The 16,078-nt window shown below is 45.3% G+C and overlaps 1 protein-coding gene across 1 annotated transcript in view; it reads right to left on the bottom strand.

The window, feature by feature from the left end:
- The window catches only part of LOC106568667 (laminin subunit gamma-3), a 198,000-nt gene that overhangs the window by 118,931 nt on the left and 62,991 nt on the right, over window positions 1–16,078 (bottom strand). Inside the window, exons 8-9 of the mRNA XM_014139189.3 lie at window positions 6,179–6,315; window positions 5,911–6,030 (exon numbers count right to left, since the gene is read on the bottom strand). Coding sequence (XP_013994664.3) covers window positions 5,911–6,030; window positions 6,179–6,315 — 257 coding nt within the window. The remainder of the gene's footprint in view (window positions 1–5,910; window positions 6,031–6,178; window positions 6,316–16,078) is intronic.

Raw genomic sequence — 16,078 nt, 5'->3', positions numbered from 1 at the left:
GGAGGCCTCTAACTGACATTGACTGCCGTGCAATGGGCATGAAAGCAATACCTGAACAGACAAGCTTTACCTTTAACCAGCAGAGAGAGAGAGAGAGAGAGAGAGAGAGAAAGAGAAAGAGAGAGAGAGAGTGAGAGAGAGAGAGAGCGAGAGAGACACTCAAATTGGCCAAGCGAGTCCGGTGACCTACTCTAAACACTATAAACACACACACACACACACACACACACACACACACACACACACACACACACACACACACACACACACACACACACACACACACACACACACACACACACACACACACACACACACACACACACACACACACACACACACACACACACACACAATTTACCAATATAGCAATGTTTTCTTCTCTAAAAACACCCCCAAAACATAATCTACTTTGTGGGTGTAGTGGAGTCTGATATGGGTTCAAAATCAAAGTAACAGTCAGTATCTGGTGTGGCCACCATCTGCATTAAGTACTGCTGTGCTTCTCCTCCTCATGGACTGCACCAGATTTGCCAGTTCTTGCTGTGAGATGTTACACCACTCTTTCACCAAGGGACCAGTAAGTTCCCAGACATTTCTGGGGGGAATGGCCCTAGCCCTCACCCTCCGATCCAACAGACGTGCTCAACGGGATTGAGATCCGTGCTCTTCGCTGGCCATGGCAGAAAACTGATATTCCTGTCTTGCAGGAAGTCACGCACAGAACGAGCAGTACGGCTGGTGACATTGTCATGCTGGAGGGTCATGTCAGGATGAGCCTGCAGGAAGGGTACCACGTCTTCCCTGTAACGCTCAGCGTTGAGATTGCCTGCAATGACAACAAGCTCAGTCCGATGATGCTGTGACACACCGTCCCAGACCAGAGTACAGGCCTCGGTGTAAAGATCATTCCTTCGACGATAAACGCGAATCCGACCATCACCCCTGGTGAGACAAAACTGCGACTCGTCAGTGAAGAGCACTTTTTGCCAGTCCTGTCTGGTCTGCCTTACAACAGGCCTACAAGCCCTCAGTCCAGCCTCTCTCAGCCTATTGCGGACAGTCTGAGCACTGATGGAGGGATTGTGCATTTCTGGTGTAACTCGGACAGTTGTTGTTGCCATCCTGTACCTGTCCCGCAGGTGTGATGTTCGGATGTACCGATCCTGTGCAGGTGTTGTTACACGTGGTCTACCACTGCGAAGATGATCAGTTGTCCGTCCTGTCTTCCTGTAGCGCTGTCTTAGGCATCTCACAGTATGGACATTGCAATTTATTGCCTGGCCACATCTGCAGTCCTCATGCCTCCTTGCAGCATGCCTAAGGCACGTTCACGCAGATGAGCAGGGACCCTGGGCATCTTTCTTTTGGTGTTTTTCAGAGTCAGTAGAAAGGCCTCTTTAGTGTCCTAAGTTTTCATAATTGTGAACTTAATTGCCTACTGTCTGTAAGCTGTTAGAGTCTTAACGACCGTTCCACAGGTGCATGTTCATTAATTGTTTATGGTTCATTGAACAAGCATGGGAAACCCTTTACAATGAAGATCTGTGAAGTTATTTGGATTTTTACGAATTATCTTTGAAAGACAGGGTTCTGAAAAAGGGACGTTTCTTTTTTTGCTGAGTTTAGGACTCCATTCAGGGTGATGGGTGAAGGTTTGTCCTGAACATTCTGGGGGTAACATCCAATCAGAGATCAGGGTGGTGGTTTGTCCTGAATGTTCTGGGGCTCACATCCAGTGCAGAGGCAGCCTGTCCAGGAAGCTTGGCAGGAACGTTACTGCAGAGGATGTATACTGAAACTTCTCCCACTCTCTCCCTCATCCTTTTGTGCTTACCCTCCTCTCTCTCCTGTCTCTTTCTCTCCTTTTCCCCTCTCCCTTTCTCTCCTGCCAGTATGCTCCCTCTCTCCCTTCTCCCTCCATATCCATTTCTCTCTCCTTCTCCCCCTTTCTCTCCCCCTCTCCGTGTCCAGTCTATATAGGTGAGAACCTGCCAAGCTGAGGTGATGGCAGACTCTGTGGGGGTATTCATGTCAAGTGAAGCTCTTAATGACCATCTCTCCCTCCATCCCTCCCCACCATCTCTCCCGATGGCAGAGAGCTGGGCTGGATCTGATCTCACCACCTGGTTTGATGCCCCCAGGGAATCTTAGGCTCATGAGCTGAAAGATGACTTTCTATCCAATCACATTTCATTCTTCCTAGACTGGTGCCCCTTCTCGGCGAGCCCTATAGGAATGAAGGATGGAGATGAGACCCACAAGTGATCCTTTGGTTATGTCATACAGTGTAGAACCAGTCACATAATCCTTTGACTGGTGCCCACTCGAGGAGAGCCCTCGGAAGGATCGAGATGGAGATTGAACACATATGGGATCTGATCCTTTGGCTCCTGAGGTGAATGTCATAGCCTGCTCTCCTGAACCAGCCACATGCTCCCTGGCCCCATTGAGGCCAGCCATATAAAGGATAGAACTGCATGTCCCTCTCTTGGCATTCTGAAATATACCTCTCTTGGGGACATGTCCCTCTTGGTTTTCTGGGTTAGCAGCATGGCCAGGTGTAGATAGGGAGATGGACCATGACCATGTCAGGCACTAAGGCACAGGTGGCTGGTTCTGGATCAGGGATGTTAGCTGCCTGTTGGACCCTTGAGCTTGGAGGATTGGAGAGGAGTAGCACATAACCTGCATTGCTTCAGTGAATGTCCAGCAGTTAAAAGTGGAAGCCATATCAGTGAGGCTGGATTAGAAAGGCTGTTGAAGAAAGTGGTGTTGGCTTGGAATCCATGATAGAATCTGTTGACAAGTGCTCTGTCGTCATAGGAACGTGACCTTTCTATTATGTGTCAGCTAGCAGCATTTTTTTCTTTGCCAAGAGGATGAGGACAAGTGTGGTGGTAAATGAATTGGAGAGAGGACCATTTATTCACAAACTCTCTTTCTTTCTCTCTCTCGCTTTCGCTCTCACTCTCTCTCTCTCTCTCGCTCTCTCTCACTTTCTCTTATACTATCTCTTTCACTGTCTCTTTCTGTCTACCTCTCTGACTTTTTCTCTAACTCCCTCTCAGCCTTCTCTCTCTCTCTTTGAAAGACTCCAGCTGAATTTCCCTGGATAATGCTCTGTGATCTGGGCTCCTCCATTGTTTGTCGGGATTGTGTTCTTTGGCACTGCAGTTTCGCCTGGTATTTCTGGAAGCCGGGAAGAAACACGTTGTTCCCCAACCCTCCTATCTGTTTTCATTACACTGAGAAGCCAACTGATCTGATTCTAGACGTTTAAATGACAGACGTAGCGCGAGACACACTGAAATAGGTGACAAACAGATTAATAAGACATTGCTTTCCCTCTGCGTGTTGTTTGGTAGCGGTGCATTGTCACTCAGAATTATCTGACGCTTTAGTGAGATCAGGCTGCAGGAGGATTACAGCACAAAGATATACAAATGAAGTGTTGAAAAAGAGAGAAAGCAAGAGAGGAGAGAGAGAGAGAGAGAGAGAGAGAGAGAGAGAGAGAGAGAGAGAGAGAGAGAGAGAGAGAGAGAGAGAGAGAGAGAGAGAGAGAGAGAGAGAGAGAGAGAGAGAGAGAGAGGGCCTACCTGCCTCTCTGCTCTAATCTTTAAAGTAACTGTACACATGAGGAAAATAAAAGCAGGGAGAAAATTAGATCATTAAAGCGGTGTGGCAATAGATCTCTGTATTTTACTACTTGACAAAACAACACCAACAAGCGCTGTTCCGGCAAGATAAGGGGATGGCCACAAAGCAGCTCCCGGCGAGTTTGGCCACTAATCACTGTGTGGTGGCCTGCAGAGGCACTGGAGTGATGGACGAGCTTCAAGAAAACAGTGAACTAAACAAAACAATAAATAAACAAACAAACTAAATATATCCAAGTCGACTTAACGACATATAAGAAACTCTAAAAATATCCCTGGACCAAGCGGACCAAAGCATCTTCCCTCCGAGGCATCTTCTGTGATCTAAGGCTTTTCATACATAAATAGACAGACGCCTGTCTGAATGAACTTGTTTAGTGTGATCAGAGAGTTTGAACATGAAACCATCAGGATGTTTTGGTAGTTAATGGGATTTCTGCTGTTTCTGGTTCTCTCTATCCCTCTCCCTGTTGGCTGCTGCTTCGCTGGGCTTGGTCCTTGGTGCACTGAGTAGCCAGCCTGAGCTGAGCCAGGCCGATTTCCCCTTTGTTCTTCTTCCAGCTATAGCCAAGACATCCAATTCCATCAGGCCTAGTCTCTCCTACTGATATATAGTCTGAGTCCCAAATGGCACCCTATTCCCTATTAAGTGCACTACTTTTGACCAGGGTCTATAGGTAGTGTAGTGTACTATGTAGTGAATAAGGTATCATTTGGGACACAGTCATAGGGAGAGCCTCTAAGTCCTGTAGCAGAGCCAGCTATAACTCCTCTCTCCTAATGGTCGTGTTAAGAGTCTGCTGTGACAAAATGGTGTTGCAGCAAGTGCTTTATGACCTTATGGCTAACGTTATGAGGTATTGTTTAATCGAACAAGGGAATGATCTCGAGCAACAAGCCAAGGGTATTAAAGGTGGCAGACGGTAATATGATTTACATATTTACATGTTAAAAGACCAGGGGGTGTCTGAGCTCTCTCCAAGCACAGACCATATTTGTGTAATCTTTCCTCATCCTGGAAATGCATACAATTCTCCTATCACTCTAGGGCCCAGATCTTCTCCTATAAACTAGGGCCCAGATCTTCTCTTATAAACTCTAGGGCCCAGATCTTCTCCTATAACTCCAGGGCCCAGATATTATCCTGTAAACTAGGGCCCAGATCTGCTCCCATAATTCTAAGGCCCAGATATTATACTATAAACTAGAGCCCAGATCTTCTCCTATAACTCTAGGGCCCAGATCTTCTGCTATAACTCTAGGGCTCAAATATTATCCTATAAACTAGGCCCCAGATCTTCTCCTATAACTCTAGCGCCCAGATATTATCCTATAAACTAGAGGCCAGATCTTCTCCATCTGGGTGGTAGGTAGCCTGGCGGGTAGGAGCATTGGGCAGGTAACCAAAAGGATGCCGGATCAAATCCCGTAGCTGACACGGTAAAAATCTGTCGTTCTGCCCCTGAGCAAGGCAGTTAACCCACTGTTCCCCAGGCACCGATGATGTGGATGTCGATTAAGGCAGCCCCCTGCACCTCTCTGATTCAAAGGTGTTGAATAAAATGCGGAAGACACATTTCAGTTGAATACATTCAGTTGTACAACTGACGAGGTATCTTTCTTTATTTATTTTCCAACAATCTCTAGGGCCCAGATCTTCTCCTATAACTCTAGGTCCAGATATTCTCCTATAACTCTATAGACCAGATATTATCCTATAAACGCTATGGACCAGATCTTCTCCTATAAACTCTAGGGTCCAGATATTCTACTATAACGCTAGGGTCCAGATGTTCTCCTATAACTCTATGGTCCAGATATTCTCCTAATAAAACTAGGGCCCAGATCTACCTCCTATATCTTTAGGTCCAGATCTTCCCCTATAACTCTATGGTCCAGATTATATCCTATAAACTTTAAGGCCTAGATCTTCTCATATAAACTCCAGGGTCCAGATCTTCTCATATAAATCTATGGTCCAGATATTCTCCTATAAATACATTTTCCTGGCCAGGTTTTATGTTTGGGGAATCTCCAGGTCCTACTCATATCTCACCTTAAAGGTGACATCAGCTCTCTTTGTGTATGTATGTATGTATGTATGTATGTATGTATGTATGTATGTATGTATGTATGTATGTATGTATGTATGTATGTATGTATGTATGTATGTATGTATGTATGTATGTATGTATGTATGTATGTATGTATGTATGTATGTATGTGTGTGTGTCAGCTCTGTCTCTCTCACCTGGAGCTCTGTAGAAGCCGAGATCATCCTCACTGAGTGGTAGCAAGTAGACCTCCCCTTCCTTCCACAGCAGAGGATACTCCTGTCCCCCGGAGAACTGTCCTGACCAGCCATCTGTGTCTGCAGGGAGGGAGGGGGGAGGAGGAGGAACATGGCAGAATGACTCAGGATGATAACCTCAATATAAGGACTTCATAATTAGCTGATAACTTATGAAAGTTATTAGCTGAATGCAGTACTTTCAAGAGAATCATGATTGGCTGAATACCTTCAAGGAAGTCCGATGTGATGTTGACAGCTGCATGGTGATTGGACGATCTGCAGGCCAATGAGTGTCTGAAGCAGAAACAGGGCGTACAGCCAGCTGGATTGTTCTCTTGCAGGTTGAAGGAGCCTGGCTTACACCTGCACACACACACACACACACACACACACACACACACACACACACACACACACACACACACACACACACACACACACACACACACACACACCACCCCCCCCCCCCCCCCCCCCCCGTGCTTCTGTTAGGAAAATGTTGTGCCAGACAACGTGACAGGGAACATTTTAATTTACCGGCCATTTGAGAAATTTACCTGACCCATATGCATTGGGTGCATAACCCATTAGGGCTTCCACCCACAGTGCTCGGAAGAACAGAAATCACATGTAGATTATGGTAATGCATCTTAACAGAACACACCACTCGTGTAATGAAGCAGCCAATACATTTTCATTTTCAAACATTTGCCAAAAAGCTATTTGCGAGAAAACACCATTCTAAACAGCGCACCTGGGAAAACATCATTCTCAACAGCGTACCTGGGAAAACACCATTCTCAACAGCGTACCTGGGAAAACATCATTCTAAACAGCGCACCTGGGAAAACATCATTCTAAACAGCGCGCCTGGGAAAACATCATTCTCAACAGCGTACCTGGGAAAACACCATTCTCAACAGCGTACCTGGGAAAACATCATTCTAAACAGCGCACCTGGGAAAACATCATTCTAAACAGCGCACCTGGGAAAACATCATTCTCAACAGCGTACCTGGGAAAACACCATTCTCAACAGCGTACCTGGGAAAACACCAGTCTAAACAGCGCACCTGGGAAAACATCATTCTAAACAGCGCACTTGGGAAAACACCATTCTCAACAGCGCACCTGGGAAAACATCATTCTCAACAGCGCACCTGGGAAAACACCAGTCTAAACAGCGCACCTGGGAAAACACCATTCTCAACAGCGCACCTGGGAAAACACCAGTCTAAACAGAGCACCTAGGAAAACACCAGTCTAAACAGAGCACCTGGGAAAACTCCAGTCTAAACAGCGCACCTGGGAAAACACCAGTCTAAACAGTGCACCTGGGAAAACACCAGTCTAAACAGCGCACCTGGGAAAACACCATTCTACATTTTTTTTTACATTTCAGTCATTTAGTATACGCTCTTATCCAGAGCTACTTACAGTAGTGAATACATATATTTCATTTCATGCATTTTTTTTTTATACTGGCCCCCCCGTGGGAACTGAACCCACAATCCTGGCGTTGCACACACCATGCTGGCGTTGCAAACACCATGCTCTATCAACTGAGCCACAGGGAAGGCTGATGAGTGCACCTGGGAAAACACCAGTCTAAACAGCGCACCTGGGAAAACACCAGTCTAAACAGCACACCTGGGAAAACACCATTCTAAACAGCGCACCTGGGAAAACACCATTCTAAACAGCGCACCTGGGAAAACATCATTCTAAACAGAGCACCTGGGAAAACACCAGTCTAAACAGCGCACCTGGGAAAACACCATTCTAAACAGCGCACCTGGGAAAACACCATTCTAAACAGCGCACCTGGGAAAACACCATTCTAAACAGAGCACCTGGGAAAACACCAGTCTAAACAGCGTACCTGGGAAAACACCATTCTAAACAGCGCACCTGGGAAAACACCATTCTAAACAGCGCACCTGGGAAAACACCATTCTAAACAGCGCACCTGGGAAAATACCATTCTAAACAGCACAGCTGGGAAAATACCATTCTAAACAGCCCACCTGGGAAAATACCATTCTAAACAGCCCACCTGGGAAAACATCATTCTAAACAGCGCACCTGGGAAAACACCATTCTAAACAGTACAGCTGGGAAAACACCATTCTAAACAGAGCACCTGGGAAAATACCATTCTAAACAGTACAGCTGGGAAAATACCATTCTAAACAGCCCACCTGGGAAAATACCATTCTAAACATTACAGCTGGGAAAACACCATTCTAAACAGTACAGCTGGGAAAACACCATTCTAAACAGCGCACCTGGGAAAACACCATTCTAAACAGCGCACCTGGGAAAAGATCATTCTAAACAGCGCACCTGGGAAAACACCAGTCTAAACAGCGCACCTGGGAAAACACCAGTCTAAACAGCGCACCTGGGAAAACACCATTCTAAACAGCGCACCTGGGAAAACACCATTCTAAACAGCGCACCTGGGAAAACACCATTCTAAACAGAGCACCTGGGAAAACACCAGTCTAAACAGCGCACCTGGGAAAACACCATTCTAAACAGCGCACCTGGGAAAACACCATTCTAAACAGCGCACCTGGGAAAACACCAGTCTAAACAGCGCACCTGGGAAAACACCATTCTAAACAGCGCACCTGGGAAAATACCATTCTAAACAGCGCACCTGGGAAAACACCATTCTAAACAGCGCACCTGGGAAAATACCATTCTAAACAGCGCACCTGGGAAAATACCATTCTAAACAGCACAGCTGGGAAAACACCATTCTAAACAGCCCACCTGGGAAAATACCATTCTAAACAGCCCACCTGGGAAAACATCATTCTAAACAGCGCACCTGGGAAAACACCATTCTAAACAGTACAGCTGGGAAAACACCATTCTAAACAGCGCACCTGGGAAAATACCATTCTAAACAGTACAGCTGGGAAAACACCATTCTAAACAGTACAGCTGGGAAAACACCATTCTAAACAGCGCACCTGGGAAAAGATCATTCTAAACAGCGCACCTGGGAAAACACCAGTCTAAACAGCGCACCTGGGAAAACACCAGTCTAAACAGTGCACCTGGTAGCAATTCCATATGTGACAGAGATTAACATCTCTTTTAGAAACTTAGAAAGAGGGGGAATCTAAACATGCAACAACGAGGATGGGTTACAAATATGACTAGGATTGTGCCTTTGGCTTCTGCACAACAAATAGAAAGTTGATATAACAACCAATAGAACAGGAGATAAATGGAAATACATTTTCCAAAATCATATAATTATTCCTGTTTATGCAGCAATAAATAAAAGCATTCAAAATACTTCACTAGAAAGCATGACTTAGCCACAGAGGAATTGAGGATTACCTTCTTCGGAAAAATAACTCTTAGGCCTATGCCTTTTTGGGAAGCCCGCAATTTGAGCAGCGAGCTTGGCAGTAGGTCTAGCTGATTATTGAGTTGCGGCTGTCAGTGAAAATCATCTAAAATATGTCTGAAGGTAATGTGTCTTGAGGCCTATGCACTTTTGGGAAGGGCATAGGCAGAGGCTGGGGATCTCGCATTAGTTGACTTTTAGCTTTTAGCTTTTTATAATTTTAATAACATTTTTTATGATTAACCACAGGACAATGCTTTAGAGAAATGAAAACGTATTATTGAAATGAAACTGTTCCACGAAAATGCGCATATGAAAATCCTAAGTGGCATGCAGAATGGTAGAAATTGTAGGATAAATTGTAAGCTTCCCCAAAAGCGCCGCCTATGAAGTCTTTAGAAAAGACATGCCTCATAATATGAAATATAATAATAGGTTTCAAACAATTAAGTATGTTTTCAAAATGCATACTTCCACCAGCTCACATTGTAAAGTGGTGGGTGATAGCCTGTTGCCTGCACTTGAATGGTGAATGGGAGGCGCTCTTCAATTACCAATTGAGAAATTAAAATAGCAGCTCTTTTTAATCGTGCACCAAAACTGGTTTTAACACATGATTGAATTTAGAATTGTTGTGCAATGAACGGGCTGAAAAAAAGCACATGTTTTACTCCAGCAGCATCCAGCTGAGGAGCTGCAGGAGAAATCTCGCTCAAAATATGCTCTTTAAGCTGTGATTGTGTTGGATAAATAAGATACATAATGAATTACGAAAATACACACAGACCAATTTAACTATACTAAATGATGAAATTAAGTTATAGACCGATAAGCATGATGTATTTACATCGACTGGTATTTCCATCAATTAATAAAAAGCATTATTTCGCAATGGATTTTTTTTTATCAAGGTCAGTTTGGCCAGCAACAGTTTTTTTATTGATATTTTTGTATTTATTAAAGCCGGCAATTGCCGGCTAACGGAAACCCTGACATGCACGCACAAAAAATATAATCATTATATGCTTCGTCATTGCACTCCTGTGCTACTTTACCCACTGTTTCTGGGTAGCTTGTTGTGGCTAATCTCTCCATATTGTGGAGCAAGCTCAGAGACCATCGCTAGGCCATGTGAGTCAGTGTAGATGAGAGAATCTGCCAAGTGAACATGTGTTGCTGTCTCTGTTGCAGTGTTGGGGCCAAGGAGGAGGCCAAGGCCAATCACCCCACAGCTGGTCTCACACTGTGATACACTACCATGACCTCCAGACAGACTGCTGTAGGGGAGATCACTGGTGTGTGTGAGTGTGTGTGTGGGTGTCTGGGTGTGTATATTTCGTATATATTTAAAAAAATAAATGTTTAACCTCAACTCCAACATACTCTCCTGCAACCAGCCTCACCCAATGTGGTATGGTTCTCCTATTTTCTTTACTTTAGAACCAGAACCCCCAGAAGCTAGCCAGATAACTAGCTACTAGCTAGTAGTCAGCTAGTCACTGCTAGCGGTCATCAGCTAACCTTAAACCCGGACAACTCCTGCCAGTCTGCACAGCGCGATTCAACCCAGAGAAAACCGGACTCTTTTCCCCACATCCCCGGATTCCTACCGCAATCTCTGAACCTTTTCACCTGGATCATCGCAGCTAGCTAGCTGCTACCTGAGTGGCTGCTCCTGGCTAACGTCTCTGTCCCGAAGCAAGCACCAATTAGCCTGGAGCTAGCCTATGCTAGGCCCATCTCCCAGCTAGCTGAAGAGGTCCATCAACCACTTCCTTGGGCTACAATACGTATTTTGCCAATTGGCCTGGACCCCATTTACTGCTGATACGGAGCCCCACCGATTCTTCACGACTGGTCTACCGACGAGGGGGATTTCTAGCGGCCCGAGGGGGATTTCAACAGGCTTCTCCATCGCGACGTCCCTTGAATGCCCATCTGCTAGCTGCGGCCCGCTAGTTGTCTAAAGCATATCGGACTGTTGGCTGAAGAGGTCCATCAGACAATTTTGTTGGGCTACAATAGCTATTTTTGCCAATTGGCCTGTACCCTTTTACTATACGGAGCCCTGCCGATCCATTATGATTGGTCTGCCGACGAAATCACCCGAGGGGGCTACAACTGACTCTTCCATCGCAATGTCCCCCTAAGGCCCTTCTGCTAGCCTGATAGCCCCGGCCCGCAAGCTGTCTCCAGCCCACCTAGCTACTCACTAGACCCCATGATCACTCGGCTACGCATGCCTCTCCCTAATGTCAATAAGCCTTGTCCATTGCTGTTTTGGTTAGTGATTATTGTCTTATTTCACTGTAGAGTCTCCAGCCCTGCTCAATATGCCTTAGCTAACCCTTTGGTTCCACCTCCCACACATGCGGTGACCTCACCTGGTTTAAATGGTGTCTCTAGAGACAATGCCTTTCTCATCGTCACTCAATGCCTACGTTTACCTCCACTGTACTCACATCCTACCATACCCTTATCTGTACATTACGCCTTGACTATATTCTTCCGTGCCCAGAAACCTGCTCCTTTTACTCTCTGTTTCCGAACGCACTAGACGACCCGTTCTTATAGCCTTTAGCCGTACCCTTATCCCACTCCTTCTCTGTTCCTCTGGTGATGTAAAGGTTAATCCAGGCCCTGCAGTGCCTAGCTCCACTTACATTCCACAGGCGCTATCATTTGTTGACTTCTGTAACTGTAAAAGCCTTGGTTTCATGCATGTTGACATTAAAAGCCTCCTCCCTAAGTTTGTTTTATTCACTGCTTTAGCACACTCTGCCAATCTGGATGTCCTAGCTGTGTCTGAATCCTGGCGTAGGAAGGCCACCAAAAACACTGAAATTTCCATCCCTAACTGTAACATTTTCCGACAAGACAGAACTGCCAAAGGGGCGGAGTTTCAATCTACTGCAGAGATAGCCTGCAGAGTTTTATCATACTATCCAGGTCTATGCCCAAACAATTTGAGCTTCTAATTTTAAAAATCCACCTTTCCAGAAACAAGTTTCTCACCGTTGCCGCTTGCTAATGACCACCTTCTGCCCCCAGCTGTGCCCTGGACACCATATGTGAATTGATTGCCCCCCATCTATCGTCAGAGCTCGTACCGTTAGGTGACCTAAACTGGGACATGCTAAACAACCCGGCCGTCCTACATTCTAAGCTAGATGCCCACAATCTCACACAAATGATCAATGAACCTATGAACATGGGCACCCTCATAGATATCATCCTAACCGCCTGGTTATTCTTTAAAAGTGCTTTCCTCACCATCTTAAATAAGCATGCCCCATTCAAAACTATTTTAACCAGAAACAGATACAGCCCTTGGTTCACTCCAGACCTGACTGCCCTCGACCAGCACAAAAACATCCTGTGGCGTACTGCATTAGCATTGAATTGCCCCCACGATATGCAACTTTTGATGGAAGTTAGGAACCAATATACACAGGCAGTTAAGAAAGCAAAGGCTAGCTTTTTCAAGCAGTAATTTGCATCCTATAGAACAAACTCCAAAATGTTCTGGGACACTGTAAAGTTCATGGAGAACAAGAGCACCTCCTCCCAGCTGCCCACTGCACTGAGGCTAGGAAACACTGTCACCACCGATAAATCCACGATAATTGAGAATTTCAAAAAAGCATTTTTCTACGGCTGGCCATGCTTTCCACCTGGCTACTCCTACCCCGGTCAACAGCCCTGCACCCCCCACAGCAACTTGCCCAAGCCTCCCCCATTTCTCCTTCATCCAAATCTATATAGCCGATGTTCTGAAAGAGCTTCAAAATCTGGACCCCTGCAAATCAGCCGGGCTAGACAATCTGGACACTCTCTTTCTAAAATGATCTGCCGCAATTGTTGCAACCCCTATTACTAGCCTGTTCAACCTCTCTTTCGTATCGTCTGAGATCCTCAAAGATTGGAAAGCTGCCGCGGTCATCCCCCTCTTCAAAGGGGGAGACACTCTAGACCCAAACTGTTTCAGACCTATATCTATCCTACCCTGCCTTTCTAAGGTCTTTGAAAGCCAAGTTAACAAACAGATCACCGACCATTTCGAATCCCACCGTACCTTCTCCACTATGCAATCTGGTTTCCGAGCTGGTCATGGGTGCACCTCAGCCACGCTCAAGGTCCTAAACGATATCATAAATGCCATCAATAAGAGACAATACTGTGCAGCAGTATTCATCTACCTGGCCAGGGATTTCAACTCTGTCAATCACCACATTCTTATCGCCAGACTCAACTGCCTTGGTTTCTCAAATGACTGCCTCGCCTGGTTCACCAACTACTTCACAGACAGAGTTCAGTGTGTCAAATCGGAGGGCCTGTTGTCCGGACCTCTGGCTGTCTCTATTGGGGCACCACAGGGTTCAATTCTCGGACCGACTCTTTTCTCTGTATACATCAATGATGTCGCTCTTGCTGCGGGTGATTCTCTGATCCACCTCTACGCAGACGACACCATTCTGTATACTTCTGGCCCTTCTTTGGACACTGTGTTAACTAACCTCCAGATGAGCTTCAATGCCATACAACTCTCCTTCCGTGGCCTCCAACTGCTCTTAAATGCAAGTAAAACTAAATGCATGCTCTTCAACCGATCGCTGCCCGCAACTGCCCGCCCGTCCAGCATCACTACTCTGGACGGTTCTGACTTAGAATATGTGGACAACATCAAATACCTAGGTGTCTGGTTAGATTATAAACTCTCCTACCAGACTCACATTAAGCATCTCGAATCCAAAATTAAATCTAGAATCGGCTTCCTATTTCGCAACAAAGCATCCTTCACTCATGCTGCCAAACATAGACTTCGTAAAATTGACTATCCTACCGATCCTTGACTTCGGCAATGTCATTTACAAAATAGCCTCCAACACTCTACTCAGCAAATTGGATGCAGTCTATCACAGTGCCATCCGTTTTGTCACCGAAGCCCCATATACTACCCACCACTGCAACCTGTATGCTCTCGTTGGCTGGCCCTCACTTCATATTCGTCGCCAGACCCACTGGCTTGAGGTGAATAGGATGATTATTTATTTAAGATACTGTTTGAAGAGATAGGTTTTCAGATGTCTTCGGAAGATGGGCATGGAGTCTGTTGTCCTACCATTGGGTGCCTCGACCTGTGCACCTACATTGTAAACTTTCATTCGTAGGCTAGGTTTAAGCAACCTCATGATGGGTACAGGGAAAATGTGAGTATCATGTAGTAGTCTAAAGCTATCGATGTTACATTGAGCTGGGTGAATGGAATATGAATGACAGTCATCCAATATGTTGTAATAGAAATAAGGGCATGCTCATAAAACAAATAATTGCCCTCCCTCATCTTAAATGCCACCGATCGTCACTGAATGATACGTGTCCTGACTGACTATGAATGAAAGCATACTACACTGAAAAAAATATAAACGCAACATGTAAAGTTCTGGTCCCATGTTTCATAAGCTGAAATAAAAGATCCCAGAAATGTTCCATATGCACAAATAGCTTATTTGTCCAAAAATGTTTGCACACATTTGTTTACATCCATGTTAGTGAGCATTTCTTCTTTGCCAAGATAATCCATCCACCTGACAGGTGTGGCATATCAAAAAGCTGATTTAACAGCATGATCATTACATAGGTGCACCTTGTGCTGGGGACAATAAAAGGCCACTAAAATGTGCAGTTTTGCCACACAATACAATGCCACAGATATCTGACGTTTTGAGGGAGAGTGCAACTCGCATGCTGACTGCAGGAATGTCAATCCAGAGCTGGTGCCAGAGCATTTAATGTTAATTTCTCTACCATAAAGCCGCCTCCAAAGTTGTTTTAGAGAATTTGAAAGTATGTCCAACTGGCCTCACAACCACAGACCACGTGTATGACATCGTGTGGGCAAGCAGTTTGCTGATGTCAATGTTGTGAACATAGTGCCCTATGGTGGCGGTTTGGTTATGGCATGGGCAGGCATAAGCCTGCCCAATTGCATTTTATCAAAGGTCATTTGAAGGCCAATCGAATGCACAGAGATACCGCGATGAGATCCTGAGGCCCATTGTGAGGCAAATATCTTTTAAGTTATCTGTGATCAACAAATGCATATCTGAAAATCAAATCAAATTTTACTGGTCACATACACATGTTTAGCAAATGTTATTGTGGGTGTAGCAAAATGCTTGTGTTTCTAGCTCCAACAGTGCAGTAATATCTAATAATTCACAACAATACACACAATACACACAAACCTAAAAGTAAAAGAATGGCATTAAGGACTATATAAATGTTGGGATGAGGAATGTCGGAGGGCATAAACTAAAATACAGTAGAATAGAATACATGAGTAAAACACGAGTAAAGCAAAAATATGTAAACATTATTAAAGTGACTAGTGTTCCATTATTAATAAAGTGGCCAGTGATTTCAAGTCAATGTATATAGGGCAGCAGCCTCTAAGGTGCAGGGTTACGTAACTGAGTGGAAGCCGCCTAGTGATGGCTGTTTAACAGTCTGATGGCCTTCAGGTCCCCGCTTTGATGCACCTGTACTGACCTCGCCTTCTGGATGATAACGGGGTGAATTGGCAGTGGCTCGGGTGGTTGCTGGTCTTCCTATGACATTGCTGTAGGTGTCCTGGAGGGCAGGTAGTTTAAAAAAGTTTGTGAAGGTTTTAGGTGCCAAGACGCATTTCTTCAGCCTCTTGAGGTTGTCTGTGTGGGTGGACCATTTCAGATCGTCAGTGATGTGTACGCCAAG

Source organism: Salmo salar, chromosome 01 (assembly GCF_965601325.2).
Source record: "Salmo salar chromosome 01, fSalSal1, whole genome shotgun sequence".
NCBI classification, from domain to species: domain Eukaryota; kingdom Metazoa; phylum Chordata; class Actinopteri; order Salmoniformes; family Salmonidae; genus Salmo; species Salmo salar.
This window is presented reverse-complemented; position numbering and strand designations above follow the sequence as displayed.